At 38.3% G+C, this 22,654-nt stretch overlaps 1 protein-coding gene across 1 annotated transcript in view; it reads right to left on the bottom strand.

Moving 5' to 3' along the window:
- PPP2R2C (protein phosphatase 2 regulatory subunit Bgamma) overlaps window positions 1–22,654 on the bottom strand; it is a 194,018-nt gene extending 171,364 nt beyond the window's left edge. The window contains exons 1-2 of the mRNA XM_066317228.1: window positions 22,544–22,654; window positions 22,272–22,352 (exon numbers count right to left, since the gene is read on the bottom strand). Of these exons, the coding sequence (XP_066173325.1) occupies window positions 22,272–22,352; window positions 22,544–22,559 (97 nt within the window). The 5' untranslated portion in view covers window positions 22,560–22,654. The remainder of the gene's footprint in view (window positions 1–22,271; window positions 22,353–22,543) is intronic.

Below are 22,654 nucleotides of genomic sequence, written 5' to 3'. Positions count from 1 at the left end.
ATCAGTGTCTGAGTGCTTGATGCTGTGACATCAAAGCAACAAGTGACACTTGCCAATAGAAGCTTTCGTGAATGAAATAAAGAAACAGAAAGAATAAACATTTCAAATATTAACTATTTTTAAACTATCTTTGTATTGTCTTAATATTAGAGATCAAATAGACCAATTGCACACCAGCTTTCATCAAAATAGTCCAGCTATAGTCTCTAATTTATCAAAGGTCACTCACTGCACATACCCTAAAAATGTCAGCAAGACTTTATATAGAAGAATCAGAGTAACTGGTATTTCCTAAATATGTGTTTTCTGTAGAACAAAATGGCAACAACAGTGTGTGGGGACGTTTTTTTTAATTCTTCTGAAAGTTACTGAATATCTTCCTGGAACAGTGAGTTACTATCATTTCATGCTATTTTTTCAACTTGTCTAACAAAAACCATCAACTTTCAAGCAGTGACAATTTCCAGTTACACTCAGTACAATGTTTCCAACTCTTTAATTTTATATGCATCTCCCCTAGGTAGACTAACAAGTATTTTTCTAAATTATATCTATAAAATCTAAATTAGCCAAAACCAAAATTGAAAAATACATTTCTCTTCTTCTTGTATTCTACACTTGATCTACAGTTAAAGCATGTTTTCTAAATTTTCCCATGAATATCCCTATTAAAAAAATGCAATCAATGCAGTAAAATACTGCATGTCTAGTCAAACTACAAGAGACAGAACTAAGAGAAAAAGTAAAATACTGTACTATTAAATATATATTCAGAAGATTACTATGCTGTATAAAAGTAATGATGAAAAGCAACAAAAAAGCGTTTCACAAATTAGTGTAAGACTTGGGTAATGCCTACAGACAGAGTATATTTCTGTAAAGACTGTTAGCCCTGAGAGAGGAAGTGCTTTGTTTTTTACATGGGGAAAAATGTACACATCCACAAAGGGCTGGGGTTTTTTTCAACATCTTCATCTGCTTGATCTCTGATGATTCTGTCAGACATTTCAGTACCAAGGCAAGGCACGGTGAGTGCAATAAATAAGCAGACCTAAAAGACTCTTCAAGCTAGACATAGTTTTCCCTGAAGAATAAAGGGTTCACCTTCTTCTTCTTACCAGCATAAAAGGCAATCCCTTTTATTCTGTGTAAAACCAAGAAAAGCTGAAGGCAAATGCCACTTCTTTAAACAAACAAAACACTGTACAGTTGCAGAGGTGTACAGTATACATAAAAAAGCTGTAGAATAAGGGTTGTGTTATTTCTTTTTAAAATCAGCTGCTGTTTTGAATCTACTAAGGTTATTCCTGATATTTAAAACACCATGAGAGTGAATGCAGACAATTGCCCTTGAAATCCATTGTACTCAGAAATGTTGGGAGACTTAAGCCCTGAGTTTTTGCATAAAATCTAATGCATTTACACACGATATTTATATATGTCTATATACACTACTATATTTACACAGTATTATGCCGAAAGGAAAATTTTAAATAATGTCAGAATAGTGCTCATTAAAGTTACAGCTAGGCTCGACTTTGCTGCAGAAGATTCCATCAGGAATTTGAATCACACTGAACAGCTGGAGGTGATTGGTGGTGGGTTAGCACAACTGCTTCACATCTTTGCAGGTCCATGTGAACAAAGCCCACCTCGCCTGGCCACAGCTATCACTGACTTACAAGAACTAAACTCTGCCTCTGACTAGGTCCAAAGACTGACAGGACTTCACAGACCTGGATGAATTTTTGTGGGTGCCACCTGCATTTATTACATATGTTTTTAATCACCCTATCTTCCTGCCAAGAAGTCCTGTCTTCAAGAAAAGTTTGATTATTACAGTAAGTTAAAATACATAATAATTGTAGCCTTAGGTCAGCAGTTTCCATCTTCTGTGAGACCTGTAGCACTAATAATGTACTTCCACAGCTCTTGGAACAAAGAAAAGAGACCATATTGATTGTTGAGCAGAATCAGGCATTGAAGAAAATATAACTCACTCTAGATGACAACATGGAAAAAAGAAGTGGCTACAGGCACAGTTCTAACCATCTTAAATAAAGATGAAGAAGATGGAGAAATCAAAAAAAAAAAAATATTTACATAATTCAGAAGAGAAATGCCTTGAGGAATAGTAAAATGGGACATATGTGAATGAAAAAACAAATGCCGTATCAAAAGGTATTTGTAGGAGATCAAACTTTTTGCTGATGAAGACATTGTAAAAACGACATTTTAATTATCTGTTTATATCTACAGGACTGGAATGATAAGCAGTTTAAATCCTGCACATCTGTTGCAATGTTGCTGTATTTTCTCAGTATTTCAAGGACATGGACTTTAACCTTACTGAATACTGGCCACCTACCAGTTAGATTTTCCTTCTATACATGACATATTGCTACTTTGCTAAAAGTCAAATTACTGGACCTGATCTGAGAAAAAAATCCCACACAAGCTGAGAAACTGCATCAGAATGGCGTGGCAAAGGGGGCCAGCACAACAACAGAGTTTGTCCTAGTAAGCACGGCCCATGCAGCAGAACTGCTCGTGCCACATCCCACTCCAGCCATCCCAGCTCTTTTCCCATCAGCACATCTCATAATTAAATACGATATGCCTGTCACGTTAGAAATCGTCAGAGCTGCAGCAGCCAGAACTCCCGTTTGAGTAACGTAAATCATCATAATGCAACCTAAGCCCCTCTCAACAATCAGCAGCACAGACAGCCCCTCACAGTGCTCACACACTGACCTCTGAGACTTCAGGCGGTGCTGACTGTCCACTGACAGGTCTGCAAATACGATATACAGACTCAACCATAAAAATGCAACAAATAACCCTTCTGATTTTATTACTTGTCATCTACTTCATGTATTAAAAAAAAAATCCTGAGCAAATCTCCTCTGGGAGGATTTGAAAAGCTGTGATTTAACAGACATTTCAGGATTTTCAGAAAAGAGAGGTATCTGTGTTCTATGTCCCCAAATCCCACCCAAAAGACGGGAACAAAGCCAGCAGCTACGACTTCATGGTTTCAAGCAATATTTTACAACTGCTCCCTGTAGAAAAACAGCTACCACCTTGTCAGCAAAAATTGGTATGAAAAGTCAGATTTCTGCTCCTCCTGAAGTCAATGACAGTTTTACTGTAGCATTCAAAAGGTTCTAAATTGAGTCCCATTAGGATAGAATTCATTTCTAAATTATTTTCTCCCTTTTTTTTAAAGAGAAAAGTAACTGCATTTTAAAATATTAATTATTGTCACCTGCAGACAATTACAAAAGAACCTTGTGACTTTGTAAGAATGATAGAGATACTTGATGAGATTTTCTGAATTTTTCAAATTAATGAACTAAAAAAACACAACAGGAAAGCAACACAAATTTATTAAGTTTAGTTAAAATTGTCTATACCACTTCATAATGTATTAGTCAATCTGATATGTTGCATCTTAGTTTTCAGATCCTTCACTTGCATTCCTGGATGTATCAAGCATCATCACCGCAAAATGATAGTTAATGCTAGGAATACAAAGGAAGTATGACAACCTCCTGAACCCAGTAATAAGTTTTTATTTCTCATCTAAACCCACAGATTTATTGCTCACATAATTTTAATTTTGCAGTTAGAACTCCAAAACCACAAGACTGTGACAGCAGCTAAACTTTCACAAATTTTTAAAAAAAATTCACAAATTGATTTTTTAAACTTTAAGTATTAAGTATAATTATTATTTTATATACATATATTATTATCAAAGTTTACTAGGGAAATACGTTTCTGAATTTGACTTTATTTTTACAACTACTGATATAAGCCTTATAAAATATATATACCTTATAAAATTATTATATAACATAATTATATTTGAAATCTGTGAAAATTCTCTTTCATTTACTTTTCTTTTATAGCAACTTGTAAGTATTTATCCAAAGCCTCCAGTCCCTTTGATTAGCATTTTCTATGTTCACACAGTTATTGTTCTACATTTGTACATACCCTTGAAGCAACTAAAGGCAATTGGAAAAAAAGTTAAGATGCTAAAACAGTATTTTTTTAATTAGCAAGAGACTATGTGAAAAGATGCTGTAATTATTTCAACTTATTCCCTTAATGTACTCTTTTTCATGCTAAATATTTCTGTAAAACAAGCCATTTTCATCCAAAATTAGTTTTTATTTCTGTAGTTATGTCAAGTCCCTCCTTCTCCCTCATACACACAATTCTTAAAAAGTAATTTGCCAGCAGTGCAAATGCAAATAACCAGAAACTAAAAACTGCAGTATGTTGATAATGCAGTATGATGACTGCCACATGCTGGGATCATCAAAATTTTAACCTTACTTTATGCAAGACACAAAAAGGATATAAATCAGTTAATGTCATACCTGTAGTTGTCTTGTTTTCTCCATACTACTCATTATGTGGCCCAATCCCCTAGATTTTCTATAGTTTATACCTTTCTGTACAGGATTTTCACTGACTGAATATAATAATGCCAGCTCAGCAAATCAGCATCCCAACCTAGATACCTAAAAACTAAAACCACATGATTAGGGGCAGAATTTAAAGTGCACTGCTTCTCACCTTGCACAGAAAGGTCACTACAGGGAAAGAGATTCCAGCTCTCCAGAATGCTAACAACACGTCTTCCGATTTTTGCAATAGATCAGGCATGGCTTATAGAAGAGTATTCTGCATTTCACTACTCTGATTCATCTGCTCAACCGGGTGAAAATTAAACCAGCATCATAATATAATTATTATGCTACAATGCATACATGTCAGGCATTTAAATTAGGCTGGATGGGCAATTGCACACTTGATATGAAAATTCTGAAGTGTTTCCAGGAAGGCTTTCAAAGGTAAAAGAATTTCCAAGTTCTTAAAAAAAGGAAATATAATTCATTAGATTACAGGAAACCTAATACCTTCAGAGATCTTCTGTAACTTTGGAATCATAAGGTCTACTGAAAAATTCCCCGTTTCTTGAACTGAGCAGGTCGCTGTTCGCTACAGAAACTTATCAGTCTGGGCTTTTAATGAAGAGCTGGTCCAAAAGTACACACCAAAAACTCACTTGTTGGAGTACGGCTTCACTCCCAGTGCCAGCCAAGATGCCATGCAGCCTTCTAGCACCAGAAGTGGAGCAGCTTTCAAGTAAACTGTGTTACTGTCTAGGCCTTGCAGGAGACTCATCTCCATGTCTCTCCTCTGCTCCTCATAATGCCTCTTCCCATGTTTTCACCTCATTCCCAGTCTCTGTTCAGGCAGCCTCAGCATGTAACTGTGATGACCAAGTATTACCAGTTTCCTCCACACACTCAGAGCTCAGATTTCCTTTACACCTGAGTTCCTCCATCCTTTTCCAAGATACTCTTGATGTACCTGCTGTACGTCAAATCAAACAATGATTCTTCCTCTACTCAGCCCCCTTCCAGCAGGCAGAGAGAATGCACTCCAAAGAGGAGAACAGAAAGTTGTAAGACTTCAATACCAAAACCATCTGTGATTCCAATCAGACCAGAATTGCAACTACAGAAAAGTCAATTAAGTTTTGCATCAGGGAAAATTCCCTGTATGCTCAGCTGACAGAAAAGGGCGGGGGGAAATTCTATCTACCCACTTCTGCCAACACTTACATGAGATTGTTTAAACAATCATTCTTCTGAGGTTTATAAATTGGTCAAAGAAAAGTGGGTATTCACAGGAACAGTCAAAGACATTCTTGAATATAGCCAAATTGATTATATTCACCTTGTCAAATTGAAGTTCCTCCTTCAAAGCATGCAAGTGCTAGAGCATTTTCAAGGAGAGGTGGATGGAATTCTTTCTTTTTTTAATGGGCAAAAGGATACCAAGAATTTTCTTGTGAGGCTTAGGGTAAAAGCTAACTTGGCAGCCTTAACTAGATTTTTCTGTGAAAAATCCGCCTGTAGCAAATCCAGGGAAAAATATTGTTAGCCTTAATGGTTAGGAGTTGATCAAAGTTGGAAACTGGAAATAAAATCCTGCAAAATGGACTTTATTACCTTCAATAACAGAGAACAGTCAACTTCTATCAGAGTTAACAAATATAATTCAAACATCTTTGTTGTAACTTTGACAGGATGTCAAAGGAAATGTTTGCAGATAAATGTAAAATACTGAAAATTCTTTAAAAATTGAACTGAAAAAAATTTAAAATTATCTCTTTCCAGCTCACTGTAATTGACAAAAATGCCTATTTTCAAATTAAGAGACAGGACAAAAATCTTTAACATATGAGACTGTATATTCTACATACAACCCTCCATCTACTACGAGTGACTAGCATACTTAACATCAAATCCTATCTCATACCTAACAGCCCATGATGCATGCAGATGGTTTTAATCCCACCAAGGAAATTTTCTTCTCCATTGAGAACTGTGAGGTGACATGGCTATCCACTTTCATCAAAGTCCTATGTTCCATTAGGAAATCCATGTCTCTGGGGACACATGCACACAGAGGCAGCTACACACCGGAGGAAAAACACATGCATTAGCAGAGTGTAGCAATGCATTTCCCACACCCAGCAAGTGTTTTCTCTATAGGGAAAAGTTTAAGACTCGCCCCTTAAGGTAAAGAACCCAGGAACTTCCATACCCTTCTGACGGTAGTTGGCTCATGGCCGAGAGAGAAGCATCTATTGGACCTTGTCACAGTTCTTCAAACCCAGTATCTCTCTATTGGCTGCAAGCTAGGTTTTCCCGCCTAAAACATTCAGTACTTAGGAAGATGCACAAAGGAAGTAAAGGGCTTTTTTGGAGTGTTTTAGCAGGGCATCTGAGGTTTTCTCAGACACCTGTGCTCCGCTTATAATTTGTTTTCTGTAGTGTTTGTTATTTTTATTTATTAAACCTTTTGCTTTACAAAACACGTTTGAAGAGCAGTGTCACGGAAATTCATTTTAGCCACTTCTCTGCAAAGGCTGGATCCTCAGAGACTGATACACGAGCAGGTAGTTAATAAGAGTTTGGCCATGTGCTAATCTGTATCAGCAGAGTTACACCAACTTTCTCCGCTGATGGCAGTAAGTGCTGAAACTATGACCTTGTTCCCAATAGCAGGCACTTTTGCCACCACACAGAAAGCAGTTTCTCATATAGGCATTTTCGTCCCACAGGACCCCCATCACCTCAAAACAAAAAAAGCTCATCATTATTACCAGCAATCCCTGGCTGTATTGACTGTACATTTCCCTGGGCCTGTCCACACAGTGGTGATTAATTGTATAAAATAACTACATCAAGTCAGCCAGCAACAGTTATTGATCAACTTGTAATGAACACAAATGTAAGCTAGGCCCTCTGTCTATTTATGTATTTCTATTTACTACAAATAGATCAATCTCAAGTGGAATATTTTGCTGTTTTCCAGTTATCTCAAATCATCCCTTTGCAGTTCTTAGTTTCCATTAAAGTTTGCCATTATTTATTGCACTTCAAATACTAAAACCACAACTACTACATGTAAGAGGATAGAAAGAAGAAAACAAAACCATCCTTGTAACTATTCATTTTTCAGGGAAGCCCCAAAATATTAGCTATATACACTGGAAAAAGAAATGTTTTAAGGGTGTTGATGGAAGCTAATGACTCAAAGCCTACAACCAAAATATTCACACCTTCTTGTTTAAGCAGGACATAGAGCCTTATTAATCAAGTTTTATCCAGGACTCCACTCAAGCATCAGGACACTACCTGCTCCTCGAAGAATTGCCATGACTCACAATTCCCAATCCCCTTTCTCATTTCACAGGATTCAGACAGAGTGAAATCACTGTGGAAAGACTAGACCAGCTCTTGATGATATGGCAGCCAGAATTTAATTAATCTTCATGTGTTTACCTAAGTAAGAAACTGTTGAGCCACTGTGAATGTTTTAACTTTCAGATCAAGTTCAAATTTCAGGTTATAAATTCTTATACAAGAAAACATGCACTTCATATACACTAACAGCTTTATTTTAGACAGATGTACAATAATATGTGTGCAGTTCCTAACCAGCTTTTGAACACAATGAAATGGAACAATAAAGCTTTGGGAAGGCAGTGGGCTGCCGAGTGAATTCCCCTAACCCTGACTTTGAGGTAGGCAGTGATGGTCCCTATAGGACTCTGCCGAGCAGAGATAACAGGCACTGTCAAAACAGGTTTCCTAGAGCAGATTGCCTAACAATCTGGGAAGGGCAGGATCCAAAGATTTCCCAAGGAGAACATTTTCACATTCAATCAGTCTTTCAGCCATGCCCAAACTGTCCATAAAAAGGCTCATATAGCAGGCAAAGATGTGAGGGAGGGATGACAAAAATCAGTCTGGTAGAAACTAGATGAAGTCTAAATTAATTTTTTGCCGTTTACTGAAGAGAAACTCCTATCGTGAACCTTTCTTATCTTGTGTCATTTCCCTTTTTTTCTTTTATTTTAAATGACTGGAGAGATACAGTTATGCTGCGATTTTCTTTCCAAATAAATTATGAGGTATTAGAATATGCCACAGTCAAAGGGAATCTTTTTTTTAAATAATCATGAATACTCAATCCAGCCTAAAGATATAATAATCACCCATGGGAATGAGATTTAATATACCAATCTTCAAACATCATGGTCTCTCTCTCCACTGGCCATCTCTAAAAGGCTAAGAAGGTTCATAGAGATATTTCAGCCAACCAACTTCTGGAAATCCTGTAGATATTATTTACAAACATTTGCTGTGTTCATGAAGTACTATAGTTGAAATATTTACATTTTTAGAAATAAAAATATAAATTCAAAACAAGGACACTTCCACCTCTTCACTAACCATAATAATAACTTAACATGTCTAAGATGACCAAATCAGCAGGCTTAGCTGGCAAACAAAGAAACCAAAAGTACCCTATGAGACATTGAAAAGAAATCCATTCCATATGCTTTGGGATATTGTATAATGGAACCTTAAGTGATGGATAAAGCAGAATAACAAGAAGCAGGGCTACATGCAGATAAATATCTAATTTATTTATCCTTGGTAGGCAAACAAGTAGACCCCATTAGCTGCAGGTTTAGTAATAGGGGTAAACAAACAGAAAAAATAGAGTTAGCTAAGGAAGTAGATCAGATTATATTTCACATTCAATATTATTCCCTTAAACATAAAAGTCAACAGAAAGACAGAAATAGTAATATAATCAATTGTACATTACAAGAAAGAAAAGGATACATTACTCCAAATGGCCTCTTTTCCATTTTTTCATTCCTGCACCGATTCTAATACTAAGAGATATAAAATGTGAATGTAAATACCTCTAGAAATTTAAATTTATGGCTGTCCTAGCAACTGTGTCTCATAAACTTGCATACATGCGGTATTCTGCATAGCATTTGGTGTGAGCTTTTGTGCTTTCACAGCAACAAGGTTGAATTATGGTTGCTGTGGGAACTATATCTTTGAATTTCTTGACTTGTGCTCTCATATCAACTCAAATGTTACATTTACATAGGTAAGCATTTGCTGGTTTTCTCCACAGAAAGGAACCTACGTGAATGGTTACATACTTAAGTATTCTTACCAAAGAAACAACACCGCTCCATGCCTGGGGAAGTACAGAGCTCCAATCCCTGTCACAGTGCATACATAAGAAGAAAAACAGAGACAGGTAAAACCTGGGAGTCAAATGTGGCAGGGTACCTACAGAAACAGTATGTGATGATGTCACTGAGAGTTTGGGGGTTGCTATCCTCCTCTATTTCTTCAGCTTTTTAACCATGGGGATTGAATACATGCTTTCTTTCAACCACTGGATGACATAGAGAGAAAAGAGAGAGAGAGATACTCATGCAGCTGTCAGATGCTTTGAAGCTCCTTTGTGAGCAACCTTACCAAGTGTGAGGGGGTCAGTATTGCCAGGTCAGCATTGCCCAGCCCCAGTCAGCAAAGGCATTGCTCTGGGCTCTTCCTGAACTTGCAGCAAAAGCAAGCTACAACTACACAGGTCTGATATTTGATGTGTAATATAGGTCACAAGCTGCTCTAGAGACTCACCTCAGCATAGGCGGGAACAGAGGGAGAAACAGAGCTTATTGCTTCTAGAGATGTTCTCTAGCAGAGGTGATTTGTCTCATAGTAGAATCAAGAAACCTAAACTTCCATTTTCTTGACACAAAATACTCTATTTACTATTTCCCCATGGATACATTTTATGATTTGACATCTTCCAAGAAAAACAAGTCAAGTCCTTCAAGAAAGCTCTGCGCATTTTTGGAATTACCGTTGAACAATTATGCCTCTAAAATCATCAGACTAGGAATCGGAAATACCAAGTTAATATTACAATATTCTTAAATTGAAATAAATTTCAATGCACAGTTGTACTTCCAGAAGTCAACACAGGTATCATGCTTTAAGGAATATTTTTGATTAATACGTAGGAGCATAAGGAGGGGAAGAAATCAAAAAGCAACATAACATCACAGATACTGAGGCAGGATGACACCTTTATGAAAGAAAGCACAGCTACACTCTCAGTGCACTCAGCAGACTTTCAAGGTCTCCCCAGCTTTCACTTAGGAAAGGTGGATGTGCCACTAGGGCAAGTATTCTTGGGGAGAAAAAACTTAACCCAGAAAAAGCAATCAAAGTGAAATATGGCTGTGACACCCTGGTATAGAATAGAGGAATCAGCACACACTGAAAGTAACAGCCTGCCAAGACCAAGAAAAAAACCAAACAATCTTACATGAAAAATCTCAAGGGAAAAAATCCACAATTTTAAGATGTAGTGCATGAAAAATAAGAATTCTTCTTACTTTAAATTTATTATATCTACTTTGTATATCATTACCAAGGACACCAAATTAGTGCTTCTTGCAAATAAATGAAATCTGAAGCATGGGTTATTTCCACAATAAACAATCAATTTCAAAGCAGAGCTTACAATGTTACCACAGGAACTTATTCAAGAAACATCAAAAATAAGAGTTATCTGACAAACAAAACCACATATTGAGGAAAAATAGTCTGTATTAAAAATTTTAAAGATCATGAAGATTACTCAGTAAGACAGATTTAACAAGAAACTATCAAGTCTTGCAAGGATAACAATTCTACTTGGCATCTTTGAGTCTAGTCACAACACCAAAGTTTATTCTGGATATAAAGGAAAGGAATATTAATATAATTTGTATCTCCCAAAGAAATTGTGGGTTGTTTTCATTTAGGATCTCAAGATCACTAAATATGGTAATTAGTTATACTAGTTATGTGAAGTGGAAAGGCACATCACTAACAATGCAACCATGCTGTATAGTTTACAACTCACTTTTGAATGACACATGCCCTCTCTATGAATAGAATGTCAAATCAACAGCCCCTGTTAGTGTCTAGACATAACTGTCTCTGAATTGAATACATCAGTGTTAACTGCAACACCAAAATGGTCCCAACTAAAATAATGGAACTGTCTCTTGCACCATACTTCTGCATATTTTGTAAAAATTACACAATACAATAGGTGGAGAAAGATTTATGAGGTTAACATTTTGCATATTCCTGCAATCAGCCCAACTGTCAACTCTATTCACTGTGACATGAGCCACTATAAAATGTGCTTGCAAATAAACAAAACCAGAACATCTGGGGAATGTATGCATTCTGAGAAGAAACTCTATTTGATGGAAGACAAAAACTTATAAATAGGCGATCAGCTTTTTTAACATACAAATATTTTTCAATATTATATATTTCAATTGTTATTGCCATGTGCAAAATATTATATATAAAGAAACCCAGTATTTATTTTTGTACTTATTCTGAAGCCTCCTGGAGGAAAAAACAAACACATTTACACTGATCTCATATAATTTTCTTTTGGTTTTTATATGAACCTTGCATAGACATCAGAAAAAAAAGTGTGTGCACGTGTGTACATTTGTAAGCCTGTAGAAAATATAGAAATTCCAAAACTATTTTGCAAAGTAACTAAAAATAAGCCACAGAGTTCTTCATGCTGGCCCATTCAGATATTAGAATGTTGTGCACAACTTCACAATGTGATGTCTAAATTGTCTAACAGAGCAGCTTGCATACGTAATCTGAAGGCCACATGATGTTACCATGTAGAGGTATGAACAGAATCCAGTGGAACTGTCTACAAAAGCAGTCAGATTTATAGATTTACTAACTGGAAATACAACAGCAAGATACTACCACATGCAGGAATATTCAAGGTCGATAACAAATTAAATCCTCCATTCTCACCTTTCACTGGAACTGCAAGGTCTTTTGCTATCCTATACTTATCTCCAGAAAGAGACTCACAGGATCACTTAGGTTGGAAGACACCCTGAAGATCATCCATTCCCACTATTAACACTGCACTGCCAAGTCCTCCACTAAACCAGATCCTGACATGGCACATCTAGATATCTTTCAGACATCTTCAAGAATGGTGACTCCACCACTTCCCTTGCAGCCTGTCCCAATGCCTGAAAACCCTTTCAGTGAAGAATTTTTTTCTAATATCCAATCTAAACCTCCTCTGGTACAACTTGAGGCCATTTTGCTTGTCCTGTTACTTGGCAGAAGAGACCAATCCCCACCTCTCTACAATCTCCTCTCAGGTGGTTGTAGAGAGCAGTAAGGTCCACCCTGAGCCTCCTTTTCTCCAGGCTAAACAACCCTGTTCCCTCAGCCTCCTCCACAAGACTTATGCTCCAGACCCTTCATCACCTTCATTGACCTTCTCCGGACATGTTCCAGCACCTCAAAATTTGCAGAAAATATGTAAGGTGATCACTCACAAACATACAATCAACACAGTGCTGCATTCACTCTTCTTCATGAGAAACAGATACAAGCTTCCTAATACTGAGTATCCTCTTAAGCTTTTAATGACAAAAAGACAAAAAGGAATATATTAGGCAGTTGAAAAAAAGTCTCACGTGTTTCTCAGTGCTCATTACCTCATGAAACAAGGTCACATCACTGTATCAGTTTTTAACACAAAATTATTAACAATGACTCTGAAGGTACAATAGCTTTGATAAGATCTATCATTACAGCAAGTAGCAATCTAGGGCTCTACCAACCAATATCAGAGCCTAGGTTAAATCATGCACTTGAAAATATGCTCAGGATGCTCTGGAAGTCTGGTCTCCTTCCTGACCATAAGTACAAGCTTTAACAAGTACATGTTTTAATGCCTTCTCCCAGTACTTCATTATTCTTTAGTTTTATAGCCCACAAATTATAGATAGACTCAGTATAAATTGCTCTGCAGGGCTAAAGAAAAAGAAGATAATGAGAAAGCACATTAGAAGCACATTAGTTTTGCTATTTTACATATATATAGCTATTTTCAAAACAGCAGCTGTATGTTCTTACTGTGACAGAAGAGCCACTCCTTACACAGAAAAAATACTACAGTGACTCAGACACCACCTCTGTCTCACATGAAGTTGCACTAAGGAAGGCCAAACACCACAAAGTTCTTCCTGCATGCTACAGAAAACGTCTATTAAAAATCCATGGTGAGGTAGTCAAAACCATCTACATTTAAAATGACTGTGCAGGTTAAGTGAAAGCAACTGCATTCATCATGTCAGCCAAAGGTTTTAGCGTGGTATTTAAGGCAGACTATTTAAAAACATACACTGAACTGATACCAAAACCAGAAGGAAATTAAGCCACTAATTCTCTAATGCTATCCTTAGAAATCAGCAAACCATGAACTGAGTGACCAAAATAGCATCACATGAAACCCCTGGAGTCAGTCTCAAAAATTTTTTTAAAAAAATATTCCGTTGTGCAGGGCTTAAAAGAGACTTTGCTAAGTTCAAAACTGCTAGAAATTTATGTGGCAGCTCCCTCTTCTGGATCACCAAACCCTGACAATTCAGCTGAGATGGCAAGACATAGAATCTGACTAGTAAATAAAACCTTTTCACTGTTGTTGGGTTTTGTCATGTACCATTAGGCAATCATACAGAGACTTGTGACATAGCGCCCATTATTTTGAATGAGTTTATATTCAAGTAGCATATTTATGAAGGAAAGGCAGTTGAAAATACCTGAATAGTTTGAAATACTTTTGGAATTTTCTCATCAGACAATAAAAACATGAAAGAAAAAGTCTATATTGACTTCTGCTTTCAATCTCTCAGCGTTTTACTAAAAAAATGCATTTACAGAAAAGAACTGATCAACAAGAATATTACAATTCAACCTGTGTGGCCTGCAATATGACTTCTGAATCCATATTTTCAGAAGTAAAGCTTCTGGGTTGCAATTCTGGGTTGAAACAAAAGAACCTGATCTTGAAATTTCTTTCAGCTGTGACAAGGTCATACAAAAAAAATCCTTGCACAGTAGAAAAAACTTCTCTGTGCATCAGCTTTTCAGACGCTCTGCAAGACAGCTTGCGCAATTTCTACACACATTTCTACACTGGAATTGGAAAAAAAGGGAAAATTGGCACTCTGTCCCTATATAAAATAATCTCCATAAAGGAACCCTGGCTTTCTGACTTGACTTATAATTGAAAAGGAGGCTTTGTGAAGACCTGGTGATTTTTCTGTATCTCAGCTGGAACCACAGGCAAGCCTATACTCTCTAAATTGTCCATCGCTGTTGAAGCTGAATGACAATGTTTAACTTAAATATAAAAATTACTCTAAATGGCAAATTTATGGCCCAAAATATTGTTTACTTCATCAGTATAATTACTGATAATGAAAATCATTACCTGAATTAAATTATTGAGTTTTTAATAAGGAAGAGGTGCATAAAAGATGCCCCTGTTAAATTCTGGACCGGGTAACTCAAAAGCATGATGTCTGACTTGCTAATAATTGCATAATCAGGCCCACAACAGTGTGATTTCATCTTTCATGACATACCCATACTGAATGCCTCATAAATACATGGCAAGCTGAAATACCAAGGAAATTTTGATCATTCAAGCATAGATAAAACTAAAATTGCCAGGAGTTATTTGGATGGAGCTGAAAGGATCATATAAAATGGAAAGTCTTATGGACCTGGAAAGAGTGAGAGAGGGAAAAGAGCTAAGATTTGCTATGCAGGCACCTGGTGGAAATGACAGACTTTCAATGACACAGAGGAGAGACATCTTTGTCAAACGGTACAACAGTCAGTGGACTGAGGCCACCCACAATACCCTTTGTGGAGGGAAGAGTTACAGAGAACAAAGGAAAAGTAAAACCAACAGGAACTAGAAAATCCAGCTGAGTATGTAAAGGGGCAGACTGGAAAGCAGTGCCCCACTAGACCTGCTGTTTACAAGCAGAGAAGGGTTGGTGAGAGATTTGGTGGTCAGAGGCCATCTTGGGTACAGTGACCATGAAATGACAAAAAAGTTTTTGATTCTTGGAGAAATAAGGAAGATGATCACCAAACCTCTAGCCAGCAGGACCAGAGCAATGACTGACTCCCTGTACTCAGGTCACACTCCTGTACTGGTGAGGTCAGACCTTGAGTCCTGTCTCATGTTCTGGGCAACTCACTGCAAGAAAGACATTGAGGTGCTGAAGTCCCAGAGAAGAGCAACAGAGCTGGCAAAGCATCTGGAAAGTAAATCTTAGGAGGAGTGGCTGGGGGAGCTGAGTGTGTTTAGTTTGGAGAAAAGGGAGCTCAGGAGGGACCTTTCCACTCTCCAAAACTACCTGAAAGGAGGTTGCAGCCAGGTGGGGTCAGTCTCTTCACCTAGGTAACAAGTGACAGGACAAGAAGAAATGGCCTCAAGACATACAAGGGGAGGTCCAGACTGGACATCAAGAAGAATTTCTTCACTGAAAGAATAGTATGGGTTGCTCAGAGTATACTGCCAGTATTCAAGAAAGGACTGGAAGTGGAATTTAGTGCTATGGTTTAGCTAGTACGGTGGTGTTTGCTCAAAGGTTGGATTTAATGATCATAGAGGTCATTTTTAAACTAAATGAGGCTGCAATTCTATGACTAGACAGCAAAAAGGAAAGTGGCTGAAGACCACACTCTGGAAACTGAGATGATGAAGGCTGCAACTTAGGCATTTAAGATCTAGAGAATTAAAGAAGTACAGAGTGTTAGAGCAGCATGTGAAGTCCTTGAAAAAGGAAAATCTGAAAACCTGGCAAAAAAGAAAAGCTTAGTCTGTTTTTCAAGCTTAATCCAAATAGCAATACCACTTTTCAGGTTACTGAAAAGCAGCTAATGTCTTCAGTCAGACATTTGCAAAATAAAATAATTGGCAATTATTTATTTTATGGTCAAATGACATTAAATTACTCTAATGAGAAAACACACTCTAGAACTCATAATAAGTTCCAACGGAAACACTATGTAGACAAGGATTTTATGTACCATTGTAATTAAGTCATCTTAATGTACTTAAAAAAATTAATTTATTTCATAAATTCAAACCAGCTCTTAATCAAAACACCAAAATAGGAAACAATAAATTAAAAAATGTAAATAAGTCCCTAATCCTTTCCTCTTCATAACACGTACATGTACATTCCAGTATTTTATTGTCAGTTTTTTATAATAATCTACAGAAATAGCTGAATTAATGTATTTTACAAAACTCATGCCATGTATCACAAAAGAACTAGGTAGAAAAGAATCACTATAAGTAAAGCTATCATAAATAAAATCTCAATATATTCTAACCCTTCCTCTTTGCCTATCATGTTGAACTTTTCATATTGAAACTTAATGTCAGATTGTGCAGCAACAACTAGAAGTATAATCAAATACCCACATTTTCTTGGAATGAGTCATTTACTGGGTCTGGTCTTACACAAGCACATTCAACATTATAATGGGAGTAATTTATGATGACACCACTTCAAACAGAAGCCCTTTCCCTGTACTGCAGCAGCACTCTGACATCAATGCTAGTTAACCAACTAAATACCAATATAAGTCAGTGCAAAATAAAGGATGGATGAAATACAGGGACTTGCTGAATGTATAAACAGGGATGTGTGAGGTAGGACTGGAAAAACTGTATTATTCAGATACATGGCATCAGAGGGGCTATCAGGATACACACAAGCCCTGTGACACACCTTGCAGGACGGTATGCAAGCTGGCAGCATCCTAAACTGTTTAAGACTGAACATGGTACTTTGTACCATGAACATGCTTGACATGGGGATGTTTGGCCATAGGTTGGACTCCATTTCAGAGGTTTTTCCAACCTAATCAATACTGTGATTCTGTAAATGTGCCCTGGGGTGAAGCAAGGGGACTATCAATCCTTTCCAAGCATTTTGATTTCCTTTGAAAAACAGAATTATTGTGGTCTGCAGAAAAATCACAGTTCAGCTCACTACATCTCACAGTGATCAGTCACAGCCAGCAGGGTTTCATGAGAGGGAAATCCTGCTTAGCAAATCTGATTTCCTTTTATGATAAAATAACCCACCTAGCTGACCAAGGGAAGCCAGTTGATGTCTTCTTTTTGGATTTCAGTAAAGTTTTCAATACTTCTCACAGGATCCTTCTGGACCAAATGTCCAGCACACAACTGGATAAACACATCATGGGATGGCTGAGCAACTGGCTCCTGGGTAGGGCATGATGGGGGCACCTCAGACTGGGCACCTGTCACTAGTGGGCTTCCACAGGGCTCCATCCTCGGCCTTGTGCTCTTCAACATCTTCATAAACCACTTGGACATGGGACTGGAAGCGATACTGAGTAAGTTTGCAGATGACACAAAACTGGGAAGAGCTGCTGACTCCCTCAAAGGCAGGGAGGCCCTTTGGAGACACCTGTACAAATGAGAGGGCTGGGCAATCACCAACCATGTGAAGGGGACAGGGGAAAGTGTCAGATTCTGCACCTGGGATGGGGCAACTCTGAATGTATGGACAGACTGATATGCCGGAGAGCAGCACCATGGAAAGGGACCTCAGGGTCCCAGTCAACAGAAAGCTGGATATGAATCAGCCCTGCCCTGGCAGCCAGGAGGGCCAAGCATGTCCTGGGGGCATCAGGCACAGCATCATCAGCCAGGCTGGGGATGGCATTGTCCTGCTCTGCTCTGCCCTGGAGAGGCCTCACCTGGAGTGCTGGGGCAGTTTGGGGCACTGCAACATAAGAAAGATATAAAGTTACTAAAAAGCACCCAAAGGAGGGCAGTGAAGATGGTGAAGGGCCTTGAGGGGAAGCCATATGAGAAGTGGCTGAGTTCACTTGGTCTGGTCAGCCTGGGGAAAAGGAGACTGAGGGAAGGCCTCATTGCAATTACAACTTCCTCGTAAGGGGAAGAGGAGGGCAAACATTGATCTCTGCTCTGTGGTGACAGTGACAGGACCCAAGGGAATGGCCTGAAGGTGTGTCAGGGGAGGTTTAGGTTGGATATTAGAAAAAGGTTCTTCATCCAGATGGTGTTTGGGCAATCGAACAGGCTCCACAGGGCAGTGCTCCAAGCCTGACAGAGTTCAAGAAGAGTTTGGACAACGCTCCCGAGCACACGGTGTGATTCTTGGGGATGTTGCTGTGCAGGGCCAGGAGTTGGACTCAGTGATCCTTGCATGTCCCTTCCTTCCAACTTCGCACACTCTGTGATTCCGTGATCTCCAAACTGGACAACTGGAAGCCCAGTTCTGTAAAGTACACTATCCAACTAAGATGGAAATACAACATCCATTCACAGTGATGATCCTTTGAAAGAAATCTTGGTAAACTGTGAAGTGGTAAGAAAAGGACTGCTACCATGCCTTTTTGTAAAAAACTAAGGAAAAATCACTTATTTGGTTCTGCCACGAAAGGACTGGGGCGTGAAAGCATCTACAGATGAGACTTCCTATTTAATTAGACCTTGCTAATGAACACACGACTCACAAGAACATTACTTCAGTTGAAAGCTTGTGTAATCACATTGCTTTCTATGGAATTGGTGAAATAATGGAAAAGACAGTATTGAACCAAATCCAGACTTATTGCCTTTGATTGAAAACTACAGCCAACAAAAAGCTATTGGAGATAAACCTGGCAGTGATTAAACTCATATTAATCAGTTCACAAGTCTTCTAGTTCCTTGAAATGGTACACTGTACAATTGTACTTTCACAACAAAACAGAAGACTACTCATCTTCTCAATAAATCTCACTTCAAATTGCTCATAAATGAAAGAGAATGTTACAGCAGCATAAGGTAAGTAATAGGAAGTTTCACATTGCAATTCACAAGGCTAACAGATGCTAACAGTGCTTTCAACATCTCAAGAGCATAAAGTTACAAAATAGATGAAAATTTACACTGTAAACCAATCTCAAGTCTTTGATGAGGATACTTTAAGACTGAAACCTAAAAATACAATTTTTGAGTGAAACTTTTCATCAAACATATATAATCATTCATATCTAGAATAATGTAATGCCAGCTTAGAATTCACAGCCTGAAATATTTCAAATATGCTTTAACTTACACAGTTTGCAAGAAGTTAATATGATTTGGAATGCAAAACAAAGGCTCTAGATTAAGCAATTCTATAAACAGTCCAATAGATCATTGGACACAGAGCAAATGATTTGACTTTTTAGAAGTCCCATGTTGCTATCTGCTTAATAGTTGACATTCACCTTCTAAAAAATCACATCCTTAACTTCTATTTTTCATTCTTGAAGCCTGTAAATGGATACACTAACACTATTCTTCATACAGCTTTTGCGAGGCTGCACTTACTGTGAGCAAAGTGCTTTGAGATCTTTAGCATGAATAAAATATATTTTGCACTTAGACGTTAATTATAGAAGTAGCAATATTTGAAATAGGATTTTGTTTCAAGGCAGCAAGACTAAATCAAACATGATTATCTTGGCTTTGATTGTGATAGTTCACTTACTATGCTCTATTTTCCTTGCATTTGAAATATGCAATTTTGCTTTTCTGTTATGTAAATGAATGTTTTTCATCTAACACATCTATTTTTGGAAAAAGAATAATTTTTTTCCTAGGCTAAGACAGAAATGTTGCAGAACAAAATTCTGAAGTCTAACTGACAGAGTACTGCAAGGTCAATGCAAGCATTCAACAGCAAAAGTAGCAAGAGATGCACAGAAGACTAATCAAACTTATAACACTAATATGCAAATGTTTATACATGCAGCTATCTATCTAAATATATAAATCACGCTATAATATTTAATGTAAATAAACTAGTCCTTTTGCCCATCAGTTAGGTGATCCTAATCCATGCAGCTGCAATTAAAAGTCGTGGCCTTTCTGAAAAGTAAAAACAACTCAAGTAAAAAGAGAGAAGAAAGTCCATGATGCAAGTCATAGGAACAATCCATTTTAAACTAAAGGCTCCATCTAGCTCTGTGTAATTTATTTTAGAGGCGTACTTCAGCAAAGGAAAAGGTTTGGACTTTGTCCAAAAACACTGTCAAGCAAAAGAGGCCAAGTCACCTGCCACTATGGACTTTTCTTTGAACTATTTTTCACTTCTGCAAAGTGTGCTGATTATATTGCTGTGTGTGTTCCTGGATATAAGTGGCATTAATAGCCAGCATGTACTCTGGAAAATGCGGATCATATTTATATACAATACTATTAACATAAACAGGGTTTACTACCTGCAGATGACTGATTCTACAGTTTGTGTGATCAAATTACATTGCTTCAGCTTGTTTCCTGGTCTCTGAATTTCATATATTTCAATGCTGACTAAAGAGAAAACACGTAAGATTCCTATTTAAGTTGTGGAATAAAATCAGGAAACCAAAAATTGGCAGCATTAAAGAGAACTGAAGTCAGGGTTAGCAAGGGAATTTAAAAGAACATGCCCTGTAGAAAGAGATGACCCAATAAATCAAAGGAGTAAAACACCTGTTGAGAAAAAAACATTATCATCTCAAAGCAGTGCTGAAACGCTGGTATTTACCCAGAAAAATGAGGTTAAGAAGCATGTTCTACTCATTCAAATCTTTAAATGAAAGTAAATGCCAACCTAAAGCTCATTTTCAGTATTCTGTGATGCCTAAGGAATGCTGTCACTCACTCATTACACTCCCTCACACGGATATAATTTCCACCCCCATCTAGCGTCATCACATCTGGTTTGGTATGCAGTTTCACCAAAAAAATCACGTAGGCAAAAAAATCACAACATCCTTTGATAAATGCTTTAGTATGCAATTGTGTGTAATTACACACACTATTAAGTACACTTTGAAATATAAACCCCCATGGAATAATTGGAAAGAAAAACTTAGTCCAAAACCTTGATCAAGCTATAGCTTATTAGTACACTGGGGTTTAAATCATTTTTCCAAACAGCAAAAAAAAAAAAAAAAAGACACAACACGAAACTTCAAATCCCAAAGGATCACGGAAAATACCTGAAGAAACACCAAACAGGTAATCTTTCTGCCTGCCTCAAGGCAAGATCTGTAGCTTTATCTCTTCAATGTATGTTTATGAAAAAACATTAAATATCTCAAATTAGTGGGTTTTCATTATCTACCTAATTCCTATATTCCAGTGCTCCCCTGTCGAAAAGCTTTCCTTGATGTTGGATCTGAAGCCAATTACAGTGTGCTACCTTCTTCAGTTTTGGAAAGTTTTTCAGTCTACCTCAACTTCTGATACATTTTTAAACCTTTACAAAGAGTAAATACACTCTTCTTAGAAATACATAACCCCAGCAGACCAAAAACATCGAGATGAGGTTTTGGTTCCACTTAACTTATTGTCAACAGATATTGAAAGGTGCTCATGGGCACTGCACACTACACATCAGGCATCCTGGAAAACACAGGTTAGCACCTAAATTTAAATAACTCTGTGTGTTCAAATCCACACAGCGTTTGAATACAGTGGAGAGACTTTCCAGCCCTGATACCCAAAGACTTCTGATCACAGAACATTAATAAATAGAAGTCACCTGGAAAGTTTTTTCTTTGAAGTGAAGGAGTGAAAAAAGGCCAGAAAACTTTCCAGCCCACCTTGCACCAGCATCCACTGACGCTAAGGCCAACAGGATACATGACACCTAAGCTGCTACATGCAAAACAAACTCCCCCCCCCCCCCCCCCCCCCCCCAAAAAAAAAAAAAAAGTCAAAACAAAACCAGCCAAGACACTTTCACAAGGCCTGGAACATGCAAACCACCGGCAAATACCCCTTTGCCAGCCCACTTCCACACCTGCCCTTGCGCCCACGCTGAGGCGGCTGCCGCGGTCTCTCCCCCACACGCTCCCGGCCGGGGCAGCGGGCGAGGGACGCGCCCCCTCAGCACCTGTACTCACCCTCAGAGACCTCGAACTCGGCTGCTCCATTGAGCTGGTAGAGGCACCAGTCAGCCGCGCTCTCGCCCGGGGGGCCGCCGGCTGGGCAGGAGGAAAGGACAGTCAGGCGGGCACGGGGCCAGCGGGGCCACAGGGATGAGGAAGGGACAAGGGAAAGTGGCGGCGGCGGGGAGAGGCAGAGAGTGAGGAGGAGAGATGGAGGGGGCTGAGAAGAAAACGGAGGGATGAGAGGGGACAGCGAGCGCCGGGGGAAGGAGAGCGTTTCCAGATACCCTGTTTTTGGGACATGGGTGTTGCCCTCCGGAATGCGCCCGCTGCTCTGAACTGGTCTTTGCTTTGCTCCCAGCGCCCGTGGCTCAGGGCGCCTCCTCGTTCTCCCAGCG

The sequence above is a fragment of the Sylvia atricapilla genome, chromosome 4, assembly GCF_009819655.1.
Source record: "Sylvia atricapilla isolate bSylAtr1 chromosome 4, bSylAtr1.pri, whole genome shotgun sequence".
Taxonomy (NCBI): domain Eukaryota; kingdom Metazoa; phylum Chordata; class Aves; order Passeriformes; family Sylviidae; genus Sylvia; species Sylvia atricapilla.
The sequence above is the reverse complement of the archived record's forward strand: the minus strand, read 5'-3'. Positions and strand labels throughout refer to the sequence as shown.